This window comes from Halichoerus grypus, chromosome 6 (genome assembly GCF_964656455.1).
Source record: "Halichoerus grypus chromosome 6, mHalGry1.hap1.1, whole genome shotgun sequence".
NCBI classification, from domain to species: domain Eukaryota; kingdom Metazoa; phylum Chordata; class Mammalia; order Carnivora; family Phocidae; genus Halichoerus; species Halichoerus grypus.
Genome location: NC_135717.1, coordinates 7,031,445 through 7,056,967, shown reverse-complemented (window position 1 = coordinate 7,056,967; position 25,523 = coordinate 7,031,445). Strand labels below are relative to the sequence as shown.

Here is a 25,523-nt window from a genome sequence, read left to right as displayed (position 1 = left end):
AGAGAATCCCAAGCAGGTTCCACCTGGAGCCCAACGTGGGGCTTGATCTCAGGAACCTGAGATCATGACCTGAGCTGAAATCAAGAGTCTGTCGCTTAACTGACTGAGCCACCCAGGCGCCCCTCAATAGTTTTATATTCTTTTTTCAAAAAGATCTTATGTATGTTTTGTTAGATTTATTCATTTTATTCCTATTACCTTATTGTTTGCTGTTTTAGATAACTGTGTCTTTCTTTTTTTTTTTTTTTTTTAAAGATTTTATTTATTTGACAGAGAGAGACACAGCGAGAGAGGGAACACAAGCAGGGGGAGTAGGAGAGGGAGAAGCAGGCTTCCCACGGAGCAGGGAGCCTGTTAACTGTGTTTTTCTTAAAATTAAATCTGGTCTAGTGCGGTCTAGTTTACATACAGTATCCTTTTCAGGTATTGTAGTGCAGTGAGTTTTTAAAAGGTATAAGGGCGGGGTGCCTGGGTGGCTCAGTTCGTTAAGTGCCCCACTCTTGATTTCAGCTCAGGTCTTCATCTCAGGGTTGTGAGTTCAAGCCCCACACAGGGCTCCACACTGGGCTTGGAGTCTACTTAAAAAAAAAGAAAAAGAAAAAGAGATGTAACGTTGTATAGCTGCGAACACAATTCGGATACCGAATATTTCCACTACCCCCAGAGCTCCTTTGCGCCCCTTTGTAGTCAGTCCTCTCTCCCCAGCTCCAGTCCCTGGCGTTCAGGGCTCTGTCCCTATAATTTTGCCTTTTCTAGAATGTTGTGTTAACCTTCAAAATAAAACTGCCAGCTATTTTACCAGCAAAAATGGGTTTGTTCGGGAACAGTGGAGGATTACAATCCGTGACAAACCAGTTATAGCAAAATCAGAGGCAAGTCCACCAAACAAAAGAGAGGAACACTTTTTTTTTTTTTTAACAGAGGAAAGGGGGAAGCTGGGGGAGGCTGTTATAAACAAGTCCATTGGAGTCACCTGGGAGTTACAGTGGCTTCTCATTGGCTGGGTTGTCGCGGGGGGAGGGGATGAAAGCCTTTCTTCCAGCTGCTGGGGTATTAAAGTAGCTTCCACCTGAAAGGCCCAGGTCTTCCTCTTGGATTTGCAATTGATGACTCAGCCTCCACGCTGCTCTGCTCGCTGCTCCGGGTAAGGCATGAGAGCGCTCCCCTTCCCAACCTCCCCACTTTATTTTAGTGAAGTTACCCTTTATTAATTTTCACAGTCGTACACATGGGATCCTAGCCTTTTGGGTTTGGCTTCTTCCACTTAGCAGAATACTTTTGAGATTTCTTCACATTATTACGCGTACCGGGGGTTGACTCCTTTATACTGCTGGTCATAGTGCCTTGTGTGGATGTACCACAACTTGTCTATCCAGTCACCAGTTGATCGGTTGGTGGACAGTTGTTTTTTTTTTTTCCCCACAGTTTTGGGTGATTACGCATAAAACTGCTATGAACATTAGGATGCTGTTTGTGTGAGACCATGTTTTCGTTTCTATGGGGTAAATACATAGCAGTGGGACTGTCAGGTTATATGTGCACATGTATTTACATTTATAAGAATCTGCCAAAATGTTTTTCAAAGCGGTTGTACTGTTGTTGTTGTTGTTGTTGTTTTGGTCCGCAGGCATCCAGAGTCCACACCCTTCAGCACCCCGGGCCTGAAGGCCTCTGGAATGTTCTTGCTCTAACTTCGGTTTGTACCATTTTGAATCCCTGTCGGCAAAGTACAAGAGTTTGAGCTGCTCTGCATCCTCACTAGCTCTTGGTATTGTATCTTGTTGTGGTTTTAATCTGCATTTTCCTAATGACTAATGATTTTGAAGTTCATTTCAGGTAATTATTTGCCATTTGTATTTCTTCTTTGATGAAGTATCTCCTCAAATCTTTTGTCCAGTTTGTAAAAATTGAGATTTGGGTTATTGAGTATTGAGAGTTCTTTATATGCTGTGGTTACATGTCCTTTATCAGATGCACGTTTTGCAAGTATTTTTTTCCAGTCTGTAGTTTTTTTTTATTATTTTTTAAAGATTTTATTCATTTATTTGACAGAGACACAGCGAGAGAGGGAACAGAAGCAGGGGGAGTGGGAGAGGGAGAAGCAGGCTTCCTGCCGATCAGGGAGCCCGATGTGGGGCTCGATCCCAAGACCCTGGGATCTTGACCTGAGCCGAAGGCAGACACTTAACGACGGAGCCACCCAGGTGCCCCTATTTTTTATTTTCTTAATAGTATCTTTCAAAGAGCAGAAGTTGTTAATTTTTTTTTTTTTTAAGATTTTATTTGACAGAGAGAGAGACAGCGAGAGAGGGAACACAAGCAGGGGGAGTGGGAGAGGGAGAAGCAGGCTTCCCGCGGAGCAGGGAGCCCAATGTGAGGCTCGATCCCAGGACCCTGGGACCATGACCTGAGCCAAAGGCAGATGCTTAACGACTGAGCCACCCAGGTGCCCCAGAAGTTGTTACTTCTGATGAAATTGGTTTATCAATGTTTTCTTTTATGGATCATGGCTTTGGTGTTGAATCTTAGAGATTTTTGCCTAACTTATAGTCACAAAGGTTTTCCCCTGTTTTTTCTTCTGGAAGTTTTATAGTCTTAGGTTTAACATTAGGTCTACAATCTAGTTTAAGTTTTTAGAACATATAATGGAAAGTATGGGTCGAGGTTCATTTTTATTTTTTTGCAAATGAATATCCAATTGTTTCAGCACCAGTTGTTAAAAAGACTCTTCTTCCCTTGTTGAATTACCTTGGCACCTTTGTTAAAACCCAGTTGACTACAAAGGTAGGTAGGTAGGTAGGTAGATGTCTATTTCTGGACTCTATTCTGTTGCATTGCTCTGCTTATTCTTTCCCCTCTACCTCACTGTCTTAATTTCTTTAGCTTTACCTAAGTTTGAATCCAATAGCATGAATCCTCCAACTTTGTTCTTTTTCAAAATTGTTTTTGGCTTTTCTAGGTAATTTTGTTTTTCCACATAAAATTTAAAATCAGCTGGTCGGTGTCTACAGAGAAGCCTGCTGGAATTTCTATTAAAGTTCTGATTCTGTAGATCATTTGGGGAGACTAGACCTTTTAACAAGGAGCCTTTTGATTTATAAACATGGATATGTCTCCGTTTATTTGGGACTTTGCTTTTTCTCGTCCAGATTTTGCATACAGTTCTGGCCCCTTCCTGAGACTCTGCCTGGGCTCTGAGGAGACATCGATAGGCTGTATGTACTTCATTTGTGTGTCAGCCATCTCAACCTAAGCTGTCTTTTCTTGGCCCCTTGTCACCCCTTCCCTGGAAGATGCTCCTTTCAATCTTCCATTGAGGTAAATGGCACTTCTCCTACCTAGTGGCTCACGCTAGAAAACTGGGTGTAACCCTTGAGACCATCGTCATCCCCTCTTCCCACAGCCAGGCACAATTCTGCCTCCAAAACACATTTTGAATCCTCTGCTGCTTTCCATCTACATTCCACTGTCCTTGCCCCGGACACCTCATCTGCCACCTGGACCATTGCAGTAGCTCCCCAATTCTTCTTACTTCTACTCTTCCTCCCACACAAGTGCTCTCTTCCCCTCCCCAGAGTGCTCCCTTTATAATGTCCATCTGATCATTTTGCCGCACTCCGCTTATAACCCACCAGAGGTGGGCGCCTCTGTCGTTAAGTGTTTGCCTTTGGCTCAGGTCATGATCCCAGGGTCCTGGTATCGAGCCCCACATCGGGCTCCCTGCTTGGCGGGAAGCCTGCTTCTCACTCTCCCACTCCCCCTGCTTGTGTTCCTGCTTTCCCTTTGTTTCTGTCAAATAAATAAAATCTTAAAAAAAAAACAAAAAACAAAAACAAAAAACGCACCAGAGGTGACCCCCGCCCTTATAAAATCCACATCCCTTCCGGGGGCTTTGCGTACTCCCTCCCTCGCCTTGTTTCGAACGCAAGGACCGGTTCGGGGCCCCTGCAGGGCCAAGCTCCTTTTAAGACCAGGGCTCTTGGACACGTCTTTCCCTGCCTGGCGTAGTCTCTCCACAGTCTTTGCCTGAACAGCTCCCACTCAGCTTCAGGTTCTATTGTAGGTGTCATTGATCAGAAAGGCCCCATCATTCCTTCTCACTTTGTGAAAGTGAAAAAAACCACTTTAATTTTTTTCTTTTAACATTTGTAATGTCTGTTTACTGTTTCTCCAAACAGCCCAGATTTCTGATTCATTTCACAGATGTTGCAATGACGCTGTTTGAGGGCCCTGTTGTGGAGGTTCCGGGTGTCACTGGTCCCCCTCAGCAGGGTTTGCCCAGAACCCTTGGGCAGGTTGGAGAGCCTCCCCCTGCCCTTGGCTGGGCCAGCACGCCTAGTATCCTGTGCCCTTGTGTGTCCCTGTGTTGGAGTGGGATCACAGCCTGGGGTTTCTTGTTGAGTAGCTACTCCCCCATAGCGCCTGGGAGAGGCCCAGAGAACAGGCCAGGGCCTTCGACCTGTGTCCCACTGGCTGAGCCCTCGGACACGCCTCGGCCCTATTTCTTCTTCCAAGGTCCCAGACCCCCACCGTGTACTGTAGAGGTCAGCATGAACAGGATGGACACCCTGGCTTGGCTGGTGGCGAGGCCATGTCCTCCAGGGCCCTGCAGTGAACCCAGCAATGGTTCAAGTCTTCCTGGCCTGCAGGGGCAGAAGTCACACACCCAGCAGGAGGCCGTGGAGTCCAGGTCCCAGGACTCCTGGTGCTTGACTCTTCCCACCGGTCCCTAGAAGGGAAGCAACTGCCGAGCACTTTGACCACCCCCCCCCCCCGCCCCTCAGGCTAGGGGTCAGTATGGAGAGGTGGCCACTGAGGGTCCAGAGCCGAGAGAGGCAGGACGGTCTGTGTGGGCAGTGGGCCACACAGAGGGGAGGGGTATTAGTGATGTGGGGCTGAGACTTTTTTGGTGCAAAAAAGTTTTTATTATAGCCCAGGGACAGGACCTGTGGGCAGAAAGAGGTGCACTGGTGATTGTGAGGAGTGACTGATTACACACTTCTTACTTCGTGGGGGTTGGAGATAGCTTAGGTCTCTAAGGAATTTGGGAGCAAGGTTTCCAGGACCTTGAAGGGCTAGCTGTTAAGATAAGGTTATTCTCTACTGTCAAGTAAAACCTCAGCCCTTCAGATGTAAATCAATGGGCCATATGTTGACCGAAAATTGTTACCATATTTCCTGAGGTCACCACACCACTTTGGGGGTGGGGCGGAGGCAAGAAGGAGCAACTGACCGTGGGTGGAGGTAGCCATGGGGTGGGGGTGTCCTGAGGGCCATTTGGGGAGGAGCGAGCTGGTGTCTTGGGTGGTCCGTTGGGCCAGGTGCGGTGGGCGAGGGCAGGGCTGAGGGACCCGTTATGGAGGGGTGGGGGTCGCTCTATCCTTTCCCTGAGACCCCTGCGGCGCCTCCAAAGATGCTCTTCTCTATGGAGGGTCTGGCGTCCTCTGCAGAGGGACTTCCGGAACGCACTCGCAGGCCGCTGCACAGTCTGCCCCACCATGGTGGGTGTCAGCGGCGCCACCTGGTGGTCCCCGCACGCCCAGCCTCCCGCCTGGGGCCTAGGCCCAGCTCTGGCTCCCCAGGGTCCCCACCGCCGCCATAGCCGAGCAGACCCAAGGACGTGTCCAGACCGGGCTGCTGGCACTGTGTCTCCTTTGCTCCCTGCTGAAAGCACCTCCGCCCTCCAGCTCAGTGACCCCAGGCTCGGGCGCCACATCTGTTAAATGAACTTCCTGAAATTACCTACCCCTTGAGGTTAAGTCCTAAGCAAGATACTCCGTGCAAAGTTGCTTCGTCCTGGTTTACAATCTTCACACTCCCCTCGGCCTTACGACCCTCCTTATGCACGCGATGAGCAAAGGGAGCCTCGGGGAAGTTAAGCTCCTGGGGGCCTCACAGCCAGGGAGTGACCCCTGGAGTTCAAACTCAGGGGGAGTCCAAAGCCCAAGCCTTAGCTCCAATTAAGGCAGAGGGCATGTCCTGGATGCCTGGTGGGGTAAGGGGGCGGGTTCAGTTCTGTCCCCTTGGGCAAGTCCTCTCTCACTCGGGCCGCAATTGCCACGTGTTGAATGAACAAAGAGCAGAGCATGAGCTCCAAGGTTGTGGCTGTGGGGCCACAACTCCGCTCGCCCAGCCGGGCCCTTCGGTGCTGCTGCTGGTTCCGGGACGTGGGGCTGGCCAGCCTGACTCGAAGACAGGCTTGAGTCCGGGGGTCCTCCCTGACTCCAAGATGGGCAAGTGGCTCAGGGGTGGAGCCAGCTTCAGGCCAGGGATCCCTCAGAGCTCCCTCCTTTGTCTGACAAACATTCCCTTTCTAGAGAAGCAACGGTTCCTGGGGGAGCCCCCCAAGGCCTCCCCTGAGACCCTGCAAGCCCCATTGCCCCCCCACCCCTGTCCCTGACATGGTCCTAAGGCAGCTGGGCCCTGATCTACTCCCTCTCTCACGTCTCCCTGACCCTCCCCAGGGACCTCCGCAAACCCCCACCTCTCTCTCTGCAGGGTCCATTGAGGTCCCCTGCAGGGACCATTGAGCTGATCAGGTCAGTGCTGAGGGCTTCTGAGAGGAGGAGGAGGATCACTGGCTGAGGAAGACAGGCCCTTAACCACTCCCTCACTCTGCCCGGCCCACCCTCTCCCCAGTGCTGCAGCGCTAGCGGCTGGGTGGTGCTGGGTCTTGGGAAGGCCCCCTTAGAGCATGCCTAGAATAGCAAACTGGGTTTCTGAAAGGTTCTGGGGTTGGACACCGCTCTGGGCAGGCCCTCCCTCAGCCGGGCAGAGGGGCTGGTTCCTGGCTTGGCAGGTGGCTCTGCCTGGGATTTCCCACAAGCAGAACCAAGGAAGGGATGGAGTGGCTGGTGTCCCCTCCCCCATGCTGGTATTCATCCTGGTTGCAGGTGCGGTCTGAGCCTGGCTCCAGGACCGTTCCGCCCCCTGCCCCCCAGAATCTGCCACGTTCCTACGGAGCCTTGCAGCTTTCACAGCTCTCACCACATTCTCCTGTGGCAAAGGTTTGATGAGGCCCAGGCTGCTCGCCCTGTTTACCGGAGGGCTGGCTCCGAGAGGGGAAGATTAGTGGGTAGGGGAGTGTGTGTCTGCTCCCTGTGTTGGCCGGGCCTCTACCTACCCCGCTAGCAACCAGTGGGGATAGTGCTGGTGCCCTAGCAGTGAGAGGCGCCGGAGGAAGCTACCGTGGGCTGATTTGAGGTGAGCTTCCCACCTATGAAGTCGGTGGAAGGCAGGCAGCAGGACCCCCTCCGCAGACCACCTCAGAGAGCCTGACATGGATGCCCCAAGGATGCTTTTCTTGGGTTGAAAACCCAGGAGCCCTTGCTGCTGTCCTACGATGTGGCAAGAATTGAGTATGGATCATCCTGCCATCAGCCCCCCCCCCCGCCCCAGTCTTGTCTTCCCAGCCCCTGGTGTCTCAGCGAGGTCTGCAGGGCCAGGACTCTCCAGGGTGGGGGGCGGGCAGGTGAGCGACCTCCCAGGCTGAGGCCTATCCCCATCGAAGTCTAACCTGGCCCCTGCCTCCCAGGGGTTGAAACTGCCTCTAACTTCTTAACCCTTAAAGAAGAAAAGGTCCAGCCAAGGCCCCAGTCAGAAACCTTTTTTTTTTTTACTTATCAACATCACCTGTGAGGACTGGGGACTTGAAAACAGGAAACAACCTGGGATGGGATTTTGTCACTTCACGTAGACACGTGTGCCCACACGTGCCCACGTGCTGACCACATCCGCAGCAAGGGGGCCTTGGCCAAGTATGTGTGGAGACACTTACGCAGGCCTAAGAATAAAGTAAGATGTGCAAAGATGATGCGCCCCCAGGACACAGACACCACAAGGGGGTCCCAGAGGTCTGAGAGGAGAGGAGGCCCAAGCGGACTTGGGGTCCCTCTCATCGAACTCCTAAATGCCCCTCCACGGCTCTGTGCCCCAGAGAGTCCGGGAAAGGGACGAGGTTGGGGCCGGCTTGGAAAGACCTCTCCCCCGCCTGAGCATAGAGTCCGTTCTCCATGGAGATGAAACTGTCGCGTGCGGAGGCGGGCAGGGGTGGCCAGCGGGCGGGCGGCTGCGGCGGGCGGGCTGTGTGGGCGGGCAGTGCCGCCCACCGGGACAGTGGCCGGGGCGGGAGGACCGTGTCCAGAGTTGCCGGGCCGTAGCAGCTGGTGTTGACGGTGGCGTAGGGGGCCTGCAGAGAGACCAGGGAGGCTTGACCAGCCCCCTGCAGGCATGAGGGGAAGGAGGCCCAAGTTAGGCTCTACCTCACAGGACCCGCCCCCCCCAGCTGCAGCCTCCTCTGTTCCCCACTCCCAAACAATGCCCCAGTCCTCACCCTTGCTCGTGGCTGTGTCTGGGGACTGGCGAGGCAGGGCTGGACCTTCATGACAGACCTGGCAGAGTGAGGCGGGTTAGAAGCAAAGCAAGTGGCTAGCCCACCGGTGCTGGGGTTTAGACTGGACCCCACAGGGGTTGGGTCTCACCAGTGCCTCTGCCGATGCAGGAGGTGGAGGAGGTAAACACAGCCAAAGAGGAGGACCCCCGACACCCCAAGGATCCCGGCCAGGTCAGCCCGCAGTATGGGAGCTGGAGTAGGGGCAGGGAGCCCTGTGTATAGACAAAGAGGCGTACCAGACGGGTGGCTGGTGCCCTCCCTCCCTCCCTGCCCCCCTCTCCTCAGCCCTACCTTGGTCTGTGCTGAGGAAGAGGTTCCCACAGGCCTCCTGGGAGCCCTCAGGAAAGGAAACAAACTTGCAGCAGAAGGTGGTGTTGGGACTGGGGCTTCTCCCCGCAGACCCTTCTCCCACGGTGAGGGAGATGCTGGTTTTGGTTTCCCAGTGGGCCTGGCAGGCAGGGGGCCACTGCTGGATGCCGAATTCTGGGTGCAAAACAGCCAGCCTAGTCCCTCCGGCACCATCAGGCCCCCCAGAGCTCACGGTCACTAGGGAGACAGAGCCAGATCCCAGGAATCCACAGCGGACAGTGAAGGACGGGGACTTGGTGGCCTCCATCTGAACTTGCACCCACACTTCAGGAGTCCCTGTGGGATAGAGACATAGGAGCACCCCAGGGCTGGGTCTCCACCTGACCCCCATGTCTTCCGCTTCTCTCTGCCCCCAACTCACCAGCAGTGATGCAGAGTGTCAGCAGCGCCAAGAGCAGGACCGGGGCCCGGGGCCTGTCCATGGCTTCCCTCTGGCCCCAGCTCTGGGAGCTGTCGTGGTGGGGACAGTACCTGTGCTTCCGTTCTCATCGCAGGAAGTTTTCATGTGAGCAGGCCCGGGGAGCAGCTGCGCTCAGTGTTCTCCACACCCCTGCCCCACTTCCTTCTCTGTCTGCCTCGGCTTGGTGAACACAGGGCAATGGACCCCCTGCCTTGAGAGACGTAAAGCCACAGCAACAAGGTTTTCCCTGCACCGAGGCTGCGCTGCACGCGAGCGGGGCGGCGGGCTCAGGTTCCTTTCCCAGCCCTGTCTCCAAGTAACCGCCCGGGCAGGCCAGGCCCTGGGAAGTACGAGGGGGTTGAGACGGAGCACCAGGGGTCCCTGGTCTCTCCTTAGGAAGAAGCCTCTGGCCCCCGCCCCCCAGCTAACGGGTGGGGAATGTACAGGAATTTGGGAAGAAGGAAGATCCTTAGCAGGAAAGCCAGCAGGGCGCTACCTGAGAGCCGACCGGCTTGACTCATCTATGGATCTCTAGCTCAGACCTCCCTCCTGAACCACAGCTTCATCATGTCCGGCGGCCCACTTAGCGTTGCCTCTTGGATGCCTGTCACAAACGTCCCCCAAACTGAGCTCTGTCCCATCTGCAGCCTCCCCGCAACAGTGGAGGGCATAGGGGCTTCCAGCTGTTGGGCCACAGGCATAGTCCTCTTTGGCTCTTCTCCTTCATCTCCAGCCTGTCAGGAAACCCCAAGGGCTTCCCATCCTGACCACCTGAGCCCTTTGTCCCACTCCTTCGCCGCCTCCCTGACTCAAGCCGTCTCTTTCCACAAAGTATTGCTCCAAATTGCTTTCTGGCTTCTGTTCGTTTATAGAACACACAGAGCAACCAGAATGCTGCTGTGAGCAGAATGATTTGCATCTTGTCCTCTCCTGTGCCAAGCTTTTGTGTGGGGTGAGAGGAGCTTGGTGAGCTCAGGGTTAGAGCCAAGGGCCCGTGCTGAGGACTTCTTTGTCCAAGGTGTGGTCAGAACAGAGCTGTGGCCCTGTCCCCGCCCATTACAGTGCGTTTAATCCTATGTTAGCCAAAAACCAAATCCGTCTTTTGGACAGACTCTCATCCCATCCACGCCTGAAAACCTAGAAAAGCAGGGCCTCCAGGTCAATCACTTCACTGCTCCCAGCCCAGTGAGCGTCCTCTCAACCCAGTGACCTTCACTCAGATCCGATGGGCCAATCTCCAAACCTGACTCAGACCTGCTGTCACTTCTTTCACTACTGTTCCCCTGACAGGGTGGGAGCCCAGCTCAGTGTGGATGCAGAGTACAGGGGCATATGGAACCTCAGCCTCCCCATCCTGGAAGCCCTCCTCCCACCCACTGAAATCCTCCCCACGTTGCGAGGCCCAAATCCCACCACCTCCGGGAAGTTGTCCCTGAGTGAACATTTCCCTCTTGAACAACCACTGCATAGACGGCGGGCCCTGGGCGGTGGCTGCCTGGGGGCCAGTCCTCCGGGGCTGACTCTAAGCCCTGGAGGGAGGGCTGGCTTTCAGAGCCCAATCCCACAAGGGGAGAGCAATACTTGGTGGTCGATGGGACAAAAAGCAATGGCACAACTACTCACCATCTTCCATTTTGTCTTCTAAGCCACACTGTCCCCTCAGTTCTCATTGTAGACGATTTAAAACATAGAAAACATAGGGGCGCCTGGGTGGCTCAGTTGGTTAAGCGACTGCCTTCGGCTCAGGTCATGATCCTGGAGTCCCGGGATCGAGTCCCACATCAGGCTCCCTGCTCAGCCCGGAGTCTGCTTCTCCCTCTGACCCTCCTCCCTCTCATGCTCTCTGTCTCTCATTGTCTCTCTCACAAATAAATAAAATCTTAAAAAAAAAAAAAAAAAAAAATTTAAAACATAGAAAACATCAAAGTTCTTTCACTTTCCCCGTCATTCCCATTCCCCTCCCCATTTTTTCAGGAGGTTCAGACTGTCCATATTTTATCATTTCTGGATTTTGTGCATGGCTTACGAAGACCAAATTATAAAAATAACATTGTAAGTTTTGTTTTTATCCCAAACTCTATGAAGGGTTTCCTTTTAGCCCCTAAATAATTTAATTTGGGGATGGTATAAAATAGTGTAACCTTTCAGGTGGAGAGCCAATGTCCCCAAAGTGTCTTTACCTGTTTTGAAATGCCATCTTGATCATAAATTCTTACAAATGATATACTTCCGGATTCTCTTTCCTAATCTATCTGTTGATTCATTTGCTTATTTCTGTTTCAATACCACAAGGTCCTAAGTAGAATGCTTTTGTTTTGATCTGATGACCCTTGCCCTTTCTCAAAACTTTCTTGGCTATTCCTGCACAATCTCCAGAATTCTGAGCTCCAGAGACACAGAAGGTCATTAAACCTGCCAACAAAAGCCCTGCATCATCAGGCCTGCATTGCTGGGCCTCTTCCCTTTTTGGTACAGAGACACACAGCAGATGACCCAGGTCTGATAATGGCCACCTCCAGCTCTGCCCTTTCTCAGTGAAGTCCCTGCAGCCACACCCAGCTCACGTCCTGCTGCAGTAATACATCCCCTGGCATCAGTCTCTAGAATCAGGCCCGTGAGGGTTGAATTGGCGCCATAATTTCATAGCTGTGCAAGCTTAGACAAAGCAACCTAACCTCCCAAAGCAGCAATATCCCAGCAGGGACGACACTTTGCTTCACAGCCCGTGGTGCTGCATTCACGCCTGGCTCCAGCCCTCAGTGAATGTTGGTGACCAGATTTTTTTTTTTTTTAAGATTTTATTTTTAAATAATCTCCACACCCAACATGGTGCTCTTGCTCACAGCCCTGAGATCAGGAGTCACACGCTCCACGGACTGAGCCAGTCAGGTGCCCCTGGTGACCATCATTTTATGAGAGACCTTCCTCACCTGAGTTTGTAGAGTGAGACTCCTAACTGATCATTTTCACAAATATCTCAAATGTCATGAAATGGCCATTTATGTTCCCTATCAAAGTAACAATAAGAGGTAACATCGAGGTGTACACTATGCGCTAAGTTTACTCTGAGCAAGTCCCACAGATCCGTTCCATACTTACAGTGACCTTATGAGGACGTAACTTGCCCAGGGTCGCAAGGCTAGTACACAGTGAAGCCAGGATTTGACAAAAATTTTTGCCCCAGAACCCACACTATTACAACTATGCTGAGTTGTCTCTCCCACATATAAAAATGTTAAATGACAAGGTTTTGATCAAAATCCAGCAATCCTCTGCCCCATCCGTGGATAACCTGTGCTCAGTTCCGAGGCTGGGCTTGCCCCCCATCCCGATGGGAGCTGCTTCTGTGCCGAGAGGAGCTGCTTTATCCTTCAGCGCCTGCTCCCCCACTCCATCCCTTGGCTGGCTCTCTACTGCATTAAAGTTGATGTATGTTCCTTCATCTTCCCGAGTGTCCCAGGGTTCCTCCGGCGGGTGGGCCACTCCTCTATGCTCTGCTCTCGTCTGACCCCCCCTTTCAGTGCCTACATCTCCAGCCAGCCCAACTCCACACGCAGGGCTCACAGGGAATCTGTGCTCAAGGAAGACTTGTTGTGTGGGTCCTTTCCAGGTCTTGTGTTCCACCCTACCCCAGGGAAGGAACTACAGAGCTCAGGGAAGACTTCAGAATGTCTATGTGTGAAAATAAACCTTCCCCCGTCCTGCCCCCTTATCCTCTCCTGCCATCCAAGAACACTCTTTTCATCCTGTAACATCCCCAGTCAGTGCTGCCTGGAATTCAAAACACAGGATGACTTACCTGTTAGCCGAAGACTTTTCTCCTCAGCCATCTGAAAAAAATCTCTTCACTTTATAATTTAGGAGAGACCACCACCAACTCACCTTCTGGTGCAGCTCCTGGCCACAACAAAGGTTAAAAAAGAAAAAGCCTTAATTGAAGATGATTTAAAATAATTTAAAAGCTATTCTTTGCGGGGGGCACCTGGGTGGCTCAGTCGTTAAGCGTCTGCCTTCGGCTCAGGTCATGATCCCAGGTTCTGGGATCGGGCTCCCCACTCAGCTGGGAGTCTGCTTCTCTCTGCACCCTGCCCCTAAGCTCGTGTGTGTGTGTGTGTGTGTGTGTGTGTGCATGCACTTGCTCTCTGAAATCTTTAAAAAAAAAAAAAAAGCTATTATTCGACAATAAGCTAACAGGCAATGCACAGCATGCCAGTCCCCTGAAAAGCACTGCTCGGTGTCACCTGTCACCCCAGGTAAGGTCGGCCTGTGCAGAGGCCTCCACCTCTCTTACCCAAGCAGGCCTCCACTCCGGGTCCAGCTTGGCTGGGGCCTGGCCACTCAGGGCTGTTGCTCTGAAGCCCACAGCCCCGCCTCTGTTAGCAAGACGTTTACTGGCACGACACCCCCTAGAGCTGTGGTTTTCGGGGGGGGGGGGCTTGAACCTCAGGTGGTACACAAGGGATCAACTGCTGTCATGCAGGACAAACTGACCAACATTTCTCATTTTTAAAGATAAGAATACAATGAAGGTAACTTTTATTACCACTAAGTGACACTGGGGCTCTCACTGGGATCCCAGCGTTCACCTCCAATCAGATCAGCGTCCTCAAGTAAGACACAAACCCAAAGCTGCTGCTGGCCTGCGGTCTACATGCTCCAAGATGCAGTGGGTTTTGTGGTCCTAACCATGCATATGCCCTCTAAACACACGGTCACTGTACTGGAAATCATTTTCTGACCTGTTTAAGTCTTCCAAGTGAAAAAATTTAGGGGGTTTTGGCTCATCTATTAAAAAACAAAAACAGAAACAAAAACCAGTAAATGCAGCCAAAGAAGCACCTATTCCATTTGGATTTACAAGGTTTTGAGAGGTACTCCTCTGTTATGTAGACCATAAAAAATAATTACCAAAATAAATTAAATTTTCAACAAGAACCTCAGAAAACATTAGACTATGATTTAAAAAATGTTTCTCACTTTGCTATTTTTTTAGAGCAAAAAGGTATTTTGTACTATTAATAAAATATTTCAAAACATTTATTTCATTAACTCACCCATTACTTTTGGGTTGGTTTTTTGTTTTGTTTTTTGAGAGCAAGAGAGAGAGCAAGAGAGCGAGCACACGTGGGGGGGGGGGTGGACGGAAGGGCAGAGGGAGAGGGAGAACCTCAAGCAGGCTCCACGCTCAGCATGGAGTCCAACTCAGGGCTCGATCTCACAACCCTGAGCTCATGACCTGAGCTGAAATCAAGAGTTGATGCTTAACTGACTGAGCCACCCAGGCACCCCACCCACTACATTTTTAATGTGTGTAATAAATAAGGGCGCCTGGGTGGCTCAGTCAGTTAAGCGTCTGCCTTCGGCTCAGGTCATGATCTCAAGGTCCTGGGATCGAGCCCCACATCGGGCTCCCTGCTCACTGGGGAACCTGTTTCTCCCTCTCCCTCTGCATCTCCCCTTGTTTGTGCTCACTCGTGTGCGCATTCTCTCACTCTGTCAAATAAATAAAATCTTTAAAAAAAACTGGTAAATGTTTATATAATTCTTTTAACTGACAGACATGCCCAAACTTTTGGAGTCTTAGGACTCTAAGGTTCTCTTTTAATTACTAGTGCTATATAACAAACCACCCCAAATTAAGTGTAAACATTTTATAGTGCTCATAGATTCTATGGGTCAGGAATCTGGAAAAGGCACAGAAAAGATGAGGCCTGGGGTGTTACAATCATCTGGTTCATATCTGAAGCACGTCTGGTGGTTGATACTGGACATAGGCTGGGACTTGAGCTAGGCTGCTAGCTGGACCCCCAAACATTGCCTTTCCATGTGGCTGCTTGGGGCTGTCTCACAGCCTGGTGACTGGGCTCCAAGGGTGAACAGGTCAAGAAACAGGACATTGGAAACTGCTAGTTTAATTCAGTGTTCAGAAACTGGCACACATCAGTCCACCATATTCTATTAAGCAATCACAGAGCCCATATTCCAGGGGAGAGGATCTAGACCCACCCCCTCAATAAAGAGTGTTAAACAATTTGGGGAGCATGATATAAAACTTGCAAATATTCTAAGGTTGAGGCTCAATTCACCACCCTGCACCATCTGGATGCATAAAGATCTCCATATTTACAGAGCTGCCGAGTTTTTCTTTTGATCTTGTGAAGTATCCTCAGCTTGGCTGGTATTTAAATAACTTGGGAATCTTTCTCCTCCTGGATCCTTAGTGACCTCCTATGTTCACCTTAGTCTTCCACTCCGCTCCCAGATCCCATAGGAAGGGCTTCTTTCCCTGGACCTGTTCCCCCTTAATACAGATTCAAGATCTCTGAGTAGGTCAGCTGCCTTTCCAAAGAGACTCCTAAATCCACCTTTAGCGTCTATCTGGGGGAGAGGGTGCTGGAGAGGAAGGGAGGAGAAGGAAGAAATGAGTTTGGCTAAGTGACCAGATCACGGGAAGTCAGGATTCCTTTTGCACAGACCACCAGCCGATTGGCTGTATCCAGCTTGGGAGACCATAGTGAGAACCTGAAGTTAAAGCAGATGCCCAGGACAGGGAGGAGGCTGAAGGGCTTAAACAGTCAAAGTAGAAAGTGACAAAGAGTGTCTTCACATATCTGCGTGCTTGTCAGGGGGCAAAGAGAGAGCAGAGGTGCTGTGCTCTTTCAAGCAGCAGAACGAGAACAAAAGAGTTTGAAGGAGGAAGGTTTCCAGAGGTGGCCTAAGTGAGAGATGATGGCTGCACTGAGCGAAGAGACTGACAGATGAGAGAGATTTTGCAGAATGACATGACAGGACTTGGTGAGGAACTAGCTGGGGAAGGCAAGATTAAAGGAGAAGGCAGCATCGAAGTCTTGGATTTTGGGGTTGGACATTTGGAGTCCCTTTTCTAAGTTTCCTCCTAACTCAGACACTGAGATTCTATACAATTTCAAGTTATAATAGGTGTCTTGGGGATGAAGTCACCAACCTCCCCCTGGAAAGAACCCTTGCGTGAAGGTGCCAAGGTGGATGGCCTGTTCTCAGTGTAGGTGAGAGAGGCCACGCTCCAGCCATCAGGGATTCTGCCTGCCCTCCTCGGTGCTCTCTAGAGAAACTACTGAAAGGTAGCCAGTGTCCTCCCAGTTCCTCTGCCTCACCATGTGTCCCAGTTACTGAGCAGCCTCGAGCCAATACATGAAAGCACTTGGGGGCATGTGAAAGGCCGGCGTCTGTCTGTACACTGGGCCATGGGGCGAGCGAGGCAGAGCCGCTTAAGACACCAGCAAAGAACCTGATGGGCATTAGTTTAACAATCTCAAGCCACAACCCAGGAACCAGCTGCTTGAAACATGTTTATTGAGCTAATCACTAGGGTACAAAAGAGGCTGGGAAAGCTGTTCCAAAAATACAGGAAACTGTTGGGCTCTTTCCATTCAGCACAGGGAGGCAGCGCCTCTCCCATACTGAGGTAAAGCCCCCACCCACTCCAGACACAGCAGGAAAAAGGCACTCAACACCGGGACGGAGCCGGGGAGCATTAAGAAGGACAGGGGGCCTAAGGCTTCTCTAGCCCAACATCATCAGAGAAAGGTTAGGTTAGGTTAGGAAGGCACAGCCCACCTCTCCTTCCCTTCAAAGACCAGGGTGGAGCCTGGAAGTAATGGTCCCTTCTGCTCTCTTCTCCTATTTGCCTTTTCCAAGTTGAGGTGGGGAGTGGAGGTGGGAGGGGCACAGAGTCCTGTCAGAAATCCTGTAAGGGGAAAGATGAAAACACAGAGACAAAACAGCCCAAAGGGCAAAGAGATGACAGTGAGCTCCCCCAGGTGACCATTCTAGTTCTCCTCCTACCCTCCCCCCACAGCTACTCCTAAGGTTCCAAAAACAGCGGAGAGGACCGGCCACGGGCTATGGCCTCTCTTTCCGCCTACTACATAGGACAGAGGTTACCTGCAACACCTCCCAAGGACACAACTCCTCTAAACTGCCTTCCACAATCTGTGTGGGGACACTCACCTCAAGGTTCAGCTCTGTAGAATCTAAGAGGTCCAGCCCGTGCTCGCTGGGAGAAGAGTGCTAGAGAGAGCAGGCAGAAGTCAGTCCGTCACATGGCAAACAATAACCAAGGGCCCTTTCCAAGCTAGGTCCCTGCAGCAGCCAGGGAGGGGAGACTAGCAAAGGGATGGTGGGCGAAGGTTCAGACCTAGAGGTGCGTCCTCTCCTGGCTTGCCAACTGAGGCCCTTAAATTTGTTCAGTTTGGAACCAGAGAATGGCATTTTTCCTGAGGGAACTTCAGGAAAGACCTTTTTTTTTTTTTAAATATTTTATTTGACAGAAACACAGCGAGAGAGGGAACACAAGTAGGGGAGAGGGAGAAGCAGGCTTCCCGCTGAGCAGGGAGCCTCATGTGGGGCTCGATCCCAGGACCCCGGGATCATGACCTGGGCCGAAGGCAGACGCTTAACGACTGAGCCACCCGGGCGCCCCAGGAAAGACCATTTTAATAGAGGCCTTGCTCTCTAGTCTGTTTGAAGACGTCCTTGTTTTTGTCCTTCTGAGTACAAGACCCTCCATTCCCCTGCACTATTCTGCCCTTTCTTTCCCCCACAAAGAGCAGAGAAGGGAGGAGAGTAACAGCAGCAGACACATAACCCTTCTCAGTTTACAAGCTCCATTTGAAAGATGAAGAGGTTGAGGAGTTAAGAGAAGCTAACTTGACGAAGTAGTAGAGCTGAGGACTCAGATCATCTCACAACTTCCATGTGCTCCTACTGGCCTGGAGCTATTTGCTCCTGAGGAAGCAGGTGGGCCAGGGTGGGAAACGGAGTGAGTGGAGGAACTGGGGGGAGGGGGAGGAACGGTGGGACCAGGGGACCGTCCATCGTCTCTAGCTCTGGGACTCCTGTCAACTCTTAGGCTCAGAGGCAAAATACTTATATGGGGATTGAGGGAGGGAAGGTTACCGGAGTCCTTTTTGGTATTTTTTTTTTCCCTCCCTTCTTTAATAAAAGTCCAAGCAAAGTACAAAGCAACTTACAAATCTCTCTCCTTTACTCTGTGATTCTTTAAAAAAAATCCTCAGCAGCTTTCAGAGAAAGGGCATCGTCAGGACAACAGAGGAGAATCATTCTAGCTTCTCTATCATAGTTGCCTCTAGTTCTAAAGGGAGAAGGGAATGCTGGGTCTACTCACCTTGTCTGTATCTTGCCATTCTTCACTTAACTCATTGTGACTTTCCAACTCTTCTTCATCCTCTTCCATAAGGCTGAGGCTGAGGGCAGGAGCAAAGGGCAGAGGCTCTTACACTGCTGCTTATGGACGAGCACTGAGAGTCCCTGGGAGGCACCCGGGGGAGCGGGGATGGGCATGCGGGGAGCGGGCTCCAGGTTCCCGCTGCTGCTTCCATCAGAGCAGCTCTCCTCCTGTCAGTTCTACAGGCCGGGGGCACACACTATCCTGGAAGGAAGTGGTCTGTGATTTAAACATGTCCAAAAAGTATGGGCACAGAAGCAGTGGGTCACGGGAGAACCCCTCACAGTGGCCGCCAAATGTGAAGTGAGGACGGAAGACAATGAGAAGCTCACCGGGTCAGCCGGGTGCCCAAACCAGGACCTGAAGGGTTGAGCAGAGTCCGGAAATGCCGTGGACTCGAGAACCTTGACCTCTGGTTACCTGAAAGGGGCTGGCTGTTGGGAATGAAGTAGGATCAGGGATGGGTGTAAAAGTAAAGGGTAAAAAGGGGATGGTGGGCAATGTTACGCAAGAAAAACGTGTAGGGAGAAAGAAAATCCCAAGCTAAGAAAATGGGAAAGGTGCAGGGACGAACCCGAGAAGGATGGAGTGCCACAGGAGGAACAAGAGAACAGAAATGGCAGGACGGAGGCAGACAGACACCAAGACCAGATGCCGCTGCCCTCGGCCCTCACCCTTGGGTAAGCTCCGGTTCTGAGCTGCCTTCTTCCTCCACTTCTTCCAACCCCCTCAGGGGCTGCGCCCTCTTCACCGCTGTGGAGGTGAGGGTGGGTGAGGGGGGAATGCTGTTCAGCTGCAGGCTTTCTTCCTGGGATGAAGAGGCATCCCATCTCTGCCGCCTGGAGGGACCTGAGGAGAAACAGGCACGCATAGTCACTGGAGACCAGGGACTGCCACAGATCTTTCCTACGGTTTCAAGACCTGCCCAGGGTTTGGTTCGCAAAAGTTAAGAAGAGAATGGAAAACCTATATGGCCTCGTTATGTTAGGATAAAAACGAGTATAATCCTACTTACTAAAAAGTAAGGCTTACAGAATGGTATCTAGGGCTTGTTGAAGGAAAGTGGAAAAAAAAAGGCGTAAAATGGCTTTAGAGTTTGGGGACCAGAAGCCACAAGGGTGGAAGCATGAGGGCCAGCGAGAACAGAAAAATGGGAGACTGGATTTTCTAAAAGCCAGGAAAAATGAGGCAACCGCAGCACCAGCAAGCTGATCTGAAGGAGAAGTGGAACACCGGGGCTCACAGCCTTAGCCTCTCCTGCAGAGACCCGAGAAGGCAGAAGAGAAGAAAGAATCCAAGGTTCTCTCAGAAAACCCAGGTCATAGTATTTTCAAACCAATATGAATATTTGTCAACTGTAAATGTTCATACCCCCGTTACCCTCTGTCCCACAGCCATGTCTGGGTGCTGAAACCAGTCACTGGAAAGTGAGCGGCTACTGGTCTAAGCGGAGGACTAGAGAAAACAAGGAAGAGCTACACGTAGGACTTTGGGGCGCCTGGAGGCTCCGTCGGTTAAGCGTCCGACTCTTGACTTCAGCTCAGGTCATGATCTTGGGGTCGTGAGGTGGAGCCCTGCGTCCGGTTCCGTGCTCAGTGGGGAGTCTGCTTGGGATTCTCTCTCCCTCTCTCCCCCTCTGCCCCTCTACCCGCGAGTGCACATGCGCTCTCTCTCTCTCTCAAATAAATCCTTAAAAAAAAAAAGCCAAATTGAAAAAAAACCAAAAAACCCCACATGTGTGACTTTGTATCCCCAGGGAGGACCAGGTGGGCCTTCCTCCTCTCCCCAGCCTATTCATGGTGCGATGCCCAAGGGCTCAGCCCTTCAGTCTGTCCTGTCCTCCATCTTCACTGGCTTCCTTAGCCACACAGGTTCACATTTTTAAATACCAACTCCTAAATTTATCTCAAGTGTTTGCCTCTCCCCTGAACTCCAGACTCCTGTCCCCCCGCTGTCTGTCCAGCATTTTCACCTGCAACAACATGGCTAATACTCAAGTCCTATTCCTCTCACTCCCCACTTTACCCATCTAAGTTGGTAGCCATGCCACCAATAACCGTTGTTAGGTCAAAATCCTTTTTTCAGGCCAAATCCACCCTCAGCTCCTGTCTTAGATCCCACATTCAGTTTGTCAGGAAATCCTATCAGTGATACCTTAGAAATATATCCAGGATCTGGCCACTTCTCCCCACCTCCACCACTCCCCCCAGTCTATCCACTCCACGGCTTCCTTGCTGGTCCCTCTGCTTCTGCCCTTGCCCCTCTACAGTCAATTCTCAACACAGCAGCCAGAAGGATCCTTTAATAACAGAAGACAGATCTCCTCTGCTCTAATACTCTGTTTTCCCATTTCACTTTTTTTTAAGATTTTATTTATTTGACAGAGACACACACAGCAAGAGAGGGAACACAAGCAGGGGGAGCGGGAGAGGGAGAGAGAGCAGCAGACTTCCCGCTGAGCAGGGAGCCTGATGCGGGGCTCGATCCCAGGACACCCAGGCGTCCCTCCCATTTGACTGCTGAGTAAAAGCCAGAGTCTTTACTTGGCTTCATATGGTCTGGGCTCCTCCAATCTCTCTGGCCTTATATCCAACATACCCTCCACTTGCCATCTGGCCTGCCTGTTCTCAGAACGTGCCAGGCACATGCCTGGGCAGCGGCGCCCCTTCCGTACGCTCTTCTCTACACACCAGGCGACCCCTCCCTTCCTTGAGGTCTGTGCCCAACACTCGGAGGCTCTGCCGGCTTCCCCCATCCCTCGCGAGGAGACTGCAGCTCCCGCCTCCCCAGTGTCTGCCAGCCCTCTTCCTGCCTTCCCACCACAGCACACAGCACAACCTGCCACTCTCTAAAGAAGAGAGATTTGTCTTTTTTCGTGCACTGCCCTATTCCCAGCACACAGCGCTCAATAAATATCTGTTGAATGAACAATGGAACCAGTCTCTTCAGTTTTCTCCTACCTTTACAAACCCTGTGTTTTAGGCAAACTGACCAATACATGTACATGCTTGGCTGACACACACCTTCCCATGTCCTGCTCATGCTACTCCTTCTTCATCTGTTCAGCTTACATAAGATCTTATCCATTTTTCAAGCTCCACTTAAATTCCATCTTCTTGGTGAAGCCTTCATAGGCTTTAGATCAACTAAACTCAAAGTGATACCTTCCTTCCCTGAATTCTAAAACACACATCTGTCAATTCTTAAAACCCTCAGGAAGTTATCTACTGGTGACTGTTCATAATTTAAATTTTCTATAAATGCATTTTCTCTATTAGACAGTAAGCTGCTTGAGGATCCTTCCCAGCCTCTAAAACACCTAACACAGTATCATGCACAGAATAGGTCCTTAACAAATATTAGTTAACTGATTAAAGGAGTTTCCTAATGATATAAAAATACTTTTAAGTGGTACACAAAAGACATTAAAAAAAAATGTTACACTCTACCTCACACCATATACAAAGATTTACTCAAAATGGATAACAGACCGAAGTCTAAGAGCTAAGACTAGAAAACTTTTGAAGAAAACACAGGTGTAAAAACTTCATGATCTTAGATTAGGCAATGATTTTTCAAGCTATGACACCAAAGCACCAACAACAAAAAAGAAACTAAATAACCTGGATTTCATCAAAATTAGGAACTTTTTCCTTCAAGGAAATGAAAAAAAACCCCACAGAATGGGAGAAAATTTTTGTATATCCTGAACTGATACGGGACTTGTATCTGGAGTATATAAAGAACTCTTACAACTCAACAAAAAGACAAAGAACCCAATTTAAAAATGAGCAAAGGATCTGAATAGCCATTTCTCCAAAGAAGATACAAATGGTCAATAAGCACATGAAAAGATGCTCAACATTAGTTATTAGGGAAATGCAAATTTAGGCGAGGAGATACCACCTCATGACCACTAGGAGATGGGAAAAATAGGAAAGACAATAATGAGTGTTGTAAAGAATGTGGAGAAACTGCGGCCCTCATACATTGCTGCAGGAACTGTAAATGATGCAGGCACTTTAGAAAACAGTTTGGTAGTTTCTGCAAAAGATCTGGCAATTCCACTCATAGGTATACCTCAAGAAAATTAAAAACATGTACACACAAAAACCTGTACATGAATGTCCACAGCAACATTATATATAAGTCAAAACATGGAAGCAGCCCATCGATAGGTGAATGGATAAAGAGTATACAGTGTACACATACAACAGAATAATACTCCACTTGTCTTAAAGAGATCTTGCCATTTGTGACAACGTGGATGGACCCAGAGAGTATCATGCTAAGTGAGGTATCAGACAGGCAAAGACAAATGATGATACAATTTTACTTATACGTGGCATCTAAAAAACAAAACAAATGAACAAAAAAAGCAGAAACAGACCCATAAATACAGAGAACTGGTGGTTGGCAGAGGGGTGGGGGGATGTGCAAAACGGAAGGGAGTGAGGTACAGGCTTTCCAGCTGTGAAATGAGGAAGTCACAGGGATGAAAGTCAGTGAGAATACAGTCATGACAGCGCTCTATGGTGATGGCTGATCACTACACTTAGGTGAGCTAGCACAATGTATAAAGTTGTCATACAGTTACAGAATCACTGTGTTGTACACCTGAAACTAATGGGAAGCTGTATGTCAACTATACTCCACAATTAAAAGAAAAAAATGAAAACCACCCAGATGTCAATCGACTGGCAAATGGGTAAGTAAAATGTGGCATAGCCGTACAATAGAATATTTGGCCATGAAAAGGTATGAGGTACTGGGGTGCCTGCCTTTGGCTCAGATCATGATCCTGGAGTCCTGGGATCAAGCCCCTCGTCGGGCTCCCTGCTCAGTGGGGAGTTTGCTTCTCCCTCTCCCTCTGCCCCCCCCAGCTTGTGTTCTCTCTCTCAAATAAATAAAATCTTTAAAAAAAAAAAAAAGGTATGAAGTACTAATATATGCTAAAACATGGATGAACCTTGAAAATATTCTGCTAGGTGAATGAAGGCAGCCACACAGGGCCACCTACTGTATGATTTCACCGTATGAATGTCTAGAATAGGCAAATCCAGAAACAGGAAGTAGATGAGTGATTCTGACTACGGCTGAGAGATGGGGAGAATGAGTATTTTAAAATGTTCACTTGAAAACACAGAACTCATCAAACTTGTGATTTCTAGGATATTACCCACTTAAAGTGAAACTATATTTAAAAAGAAAATTAAAGAAAAAAAACCTTAGATTATAAGACACGTAGTGATCTGAAAGTGAAAAAAAAAAATCATGAAGGTTGTGTAAAAATCTTTAAAATCTGAAAAATAACAGAATACTAGATGCAAGGAGGGGCCCCCTAAATGTACAGATTTCTTCATTCAATCTTTGGTTTTATCATCAGTTTCTATTTGATTTTTCACAAAGGTTTGCTATTTTTACTCGGCAGATAAACCTTGAATAAAATGAATACCGCTTAATGACAACAGATGCTCAGTGAAATGTTTGACCAAAGACAAAAGTTTGAAGGAGGCAAAAGACCATACGCTGCTTATCTAAGAATTGGCTCTAAAGAAAGGAAGTAGTGCCGAGTACCCTGATACCCTCACACACAGTACTTTACCTTCAGTGCGCCTCTTCTTGGAGCGGGGGTAGCCCTGGGAGCTGGCCTCTGCTGTGTTCTCCACAGGGCTGAGGGAGTGGCGGTAGGTGGTGACTGGACCCCAGGGACAATCAGGTGACTGGAAGACACGCTGCAGACACTTTTCCAGGTAGGACAGTCTAAGGAAGGGGTGGGATGAAGAGGCTGAGTTGCTCGAGGGGCCCTCACCATTCCCTTCTTCCCTAATCCACGTCATTATCCACCCACCCACTAACTTACAGCAGCTGCTTGTCCTGATGGAAGAGTCGGGGGGAAAACTCGGAAAGGAGCTCCAGGAATGCCAGGTTTGGGGGCTGACCGGAGGAGCCAGCTGGAGGCGGCTCAGACAAGGAGAATTTGATGCCTTCCCTTGGTTGAGCAGAATTATTTTAGGAAGATAGTCCCTCCTCACTTCCCTCCCAGGGCTGAAGCATCCTGTCCAAGTGCACCCTCCCCGCCCTCAGTTTGTCTCTCAGAGAATACCCACTGGCCAAACTGATTGCTCCTCCTCAACATGCTTATCCCTCCATCCAAAACCAGACTTCAGTTCTCCCTGTACACAGCCTCTGGCTCAGCCCTCTTAGAAAGATCCAAGTACGCTGACCTCCAACCAATACTTCCTTACTGGTGTAGCATGACCACAAGGTCACGGTTCTGTAGCTGCTGGGGTCCAAAGCTCAAGGCAAACCTTCGGGCCAGGTCCCTCATCTCATTGAAGGCTGGAAGCTCATTCAGGCCCTGGGGCCCCTGTTCCTGCAGCAGTTCTGTGTACAACTGTGTCCAGGAAACATGGTACATTTGGGAAAGGGAGGAACAAAGTGGAAATAGAGAAGTACAGCATTCCCTTCTCGGCCAATTCTAAAGGGCTTGGGAAGCCATCTGCTACTTTTACTCTTTCCTGCCAGGACACTGTCCCTACCCCTGACCCCCTGCAGCACAGAGAGTCTTCACCCTTGCTCTAGAACAAAACAAATGTCTGTAGTAACTGAAGGGACTAAGAGACAACAGACCAGAAGAAAATTAGGAATTTCTATCATCTTACTGATGGTGCTCCTATGTCCTAATATAGTTGAATTTCTATGGAGTTAGGGTGGAAACTGCCCCTCAGCTAATACTTTCCACGCACCTACTAGTTACAAAGGAGACTGTCAAGTAGAGTCAAAATAAATTAGTTCCTGTTTGTAAGTTCTCACACCCTACGTGGCTGAGGGTGAGCAGACAGCTGGTGGGCTACAGGGAGGGCATATCATAGGCCTGAGGTGCTCCAGGCAGAAGGGAGTACCTGCTTGAGGCTCAGCAGCAGGATTCGGGAACAATGACTCCGGTCAATCTGCCTTGCTCTAGTTAGTGTTTCCTTGATAATGTCACCATAGTCACTGTAGAACTGAGGGACAGGAAATGGAGAAGATAATGTTTGACCACAAGACAAGACATTCCGTTCTGTTTCTTCCTTTACACTCATCATGTGTCCTTCCTAAAGTACCTTAGGTCAGGAAACATGAATCGAAGTATA

The 25,523-nt window shown here is 50.0% G+C and overlaps 2 protein-coding genes and 1 long non-coding RNA gene across 5 annotated transcripts in view; 1 reads left to right on the top strand and 2 right to left on the bottom strand.

Annotated features, from left to right (window-relative positions):
- Positions 1-405: 405 nt before the first annotated feature.
- LOC144382215 (uncharacterized) lies at positions 406-4,200 on the top strand. Its single transcript, XR_013448700.1, has 2 exons — positions 406-1,144; positions 1,628-4,200. It is a non-coding gene; the product is annotated as an uncharacterized LOC144382215 (long non-coding RNA).
- A 3,391-nt stretch (positions 4,201-7,591) lies between these two features.
- On the bottom strand, positions 7,592-9,425 carry PVRIG (PVR related immunoglobulin domain containing). 3 transcript variants are annotated; one of them, XM_078074394.1, is made up of 5 exons: positions 9,123-9,423; positions 8,684-9,037; positions 8,481-8,583; positions 8,333-8,390; positions 7,753-8,221 (listed from the first exon to the last, which is right to left on the bottom strand). In XM_078074394.1, the coding sequence occupies exons 1-5, from the start codon at positions 9,181-9,183 to the stop codon at positions 7,895-7,897; spliced, it is 903 nt and encodes a 300-aa protein (XP_077930520.1). In that variant the 5' UTR covers positions 9,184-9,423; the 3' UTR covers positions 7,753-7,894. The 3 variants fall into 3 exon arrangements, with proteins under 3 accessions (XP_077930519.1, XP_077930520.1, XP_035929210.2); XM_036073317.2 differs by having other exon boundaries at positions 8,481-8,604; positions 9,123-9,418; XM_078074393.1 differs by lacking the exons at positions 8,333-8,390; positions 8,481-8,583 and having other exon boundaries at positions 7,592-8,188; positions 9,123-9,425.
- Positions 9,426-16,238: 6,813 nt separating this feature from the next.
- Positions 16,239-25,523, bottom strand: part of STAG3 (STAG3 cohesin complex component) — a 28,132-nt gene continuing 18,847 nt past the window's right edge. The window contains exons 25-33 of the mRNA XM_036073299.2: positions 25,293-25,394; positions 24,636-24,784; positions 24,251-24,379; positions 23,993-24,150; positions 19,062-19,236; positions 18,720-18,821; positions 18,328-18,406; positions 17,151-17,210; positions 16,239-16,887 (exon numbers count right to left, since the gene is read on the bottom strand). Of these exons, the coding sequence (XP_035929192.2) occupies positions 16,879-16,887; positions 17,151-17,210; positions 18,328-18,406; positions 18,720-18,821; positions 19,062-19,236; positions 23,993-24,150; positions 24,251-24,379; positions 24,636-24,784; positions 25,293-25,394 (963 nt within the window). The 3' untranslated portion in view covers positions 16,239-16,878. The remainder of the gene's footprint in view (positions 16,888-17,150; positions 17,211-18,327; positions 18,407-18,719; positions 18,822-19,061; positions 19,237-23,992; positions 24,151-24,250; positions 24,380-24,635; positions 24,785-25,292; positions 25,395-25,523) is intronic.

Bases quoted from the DNA above. Each gene is read 5' to 3' on its own strand.
- PVRIG (XM_036073317.2), bottom strand. From the start codon at position 9,183: ATGGACAGGCCCCGGGCCCCGGTCCTGCTCTTGGCGCTGCTGACACTC. The intron at 8,605-8,683 runs GTAGGGCTGAGG...GTCTATACACAG, and splicing joins CTTCCTCAGCACAGACCAAG to GGCTCCCTGCCCCTACTCCA. The intron at 8,222-8,332 runs GTGAGGACTGGG...TCATGCCTGCAG, and splicing joins AGACACAGCCACGAGCAAGG to GGGGCTGGTCAAGCCTCCCT.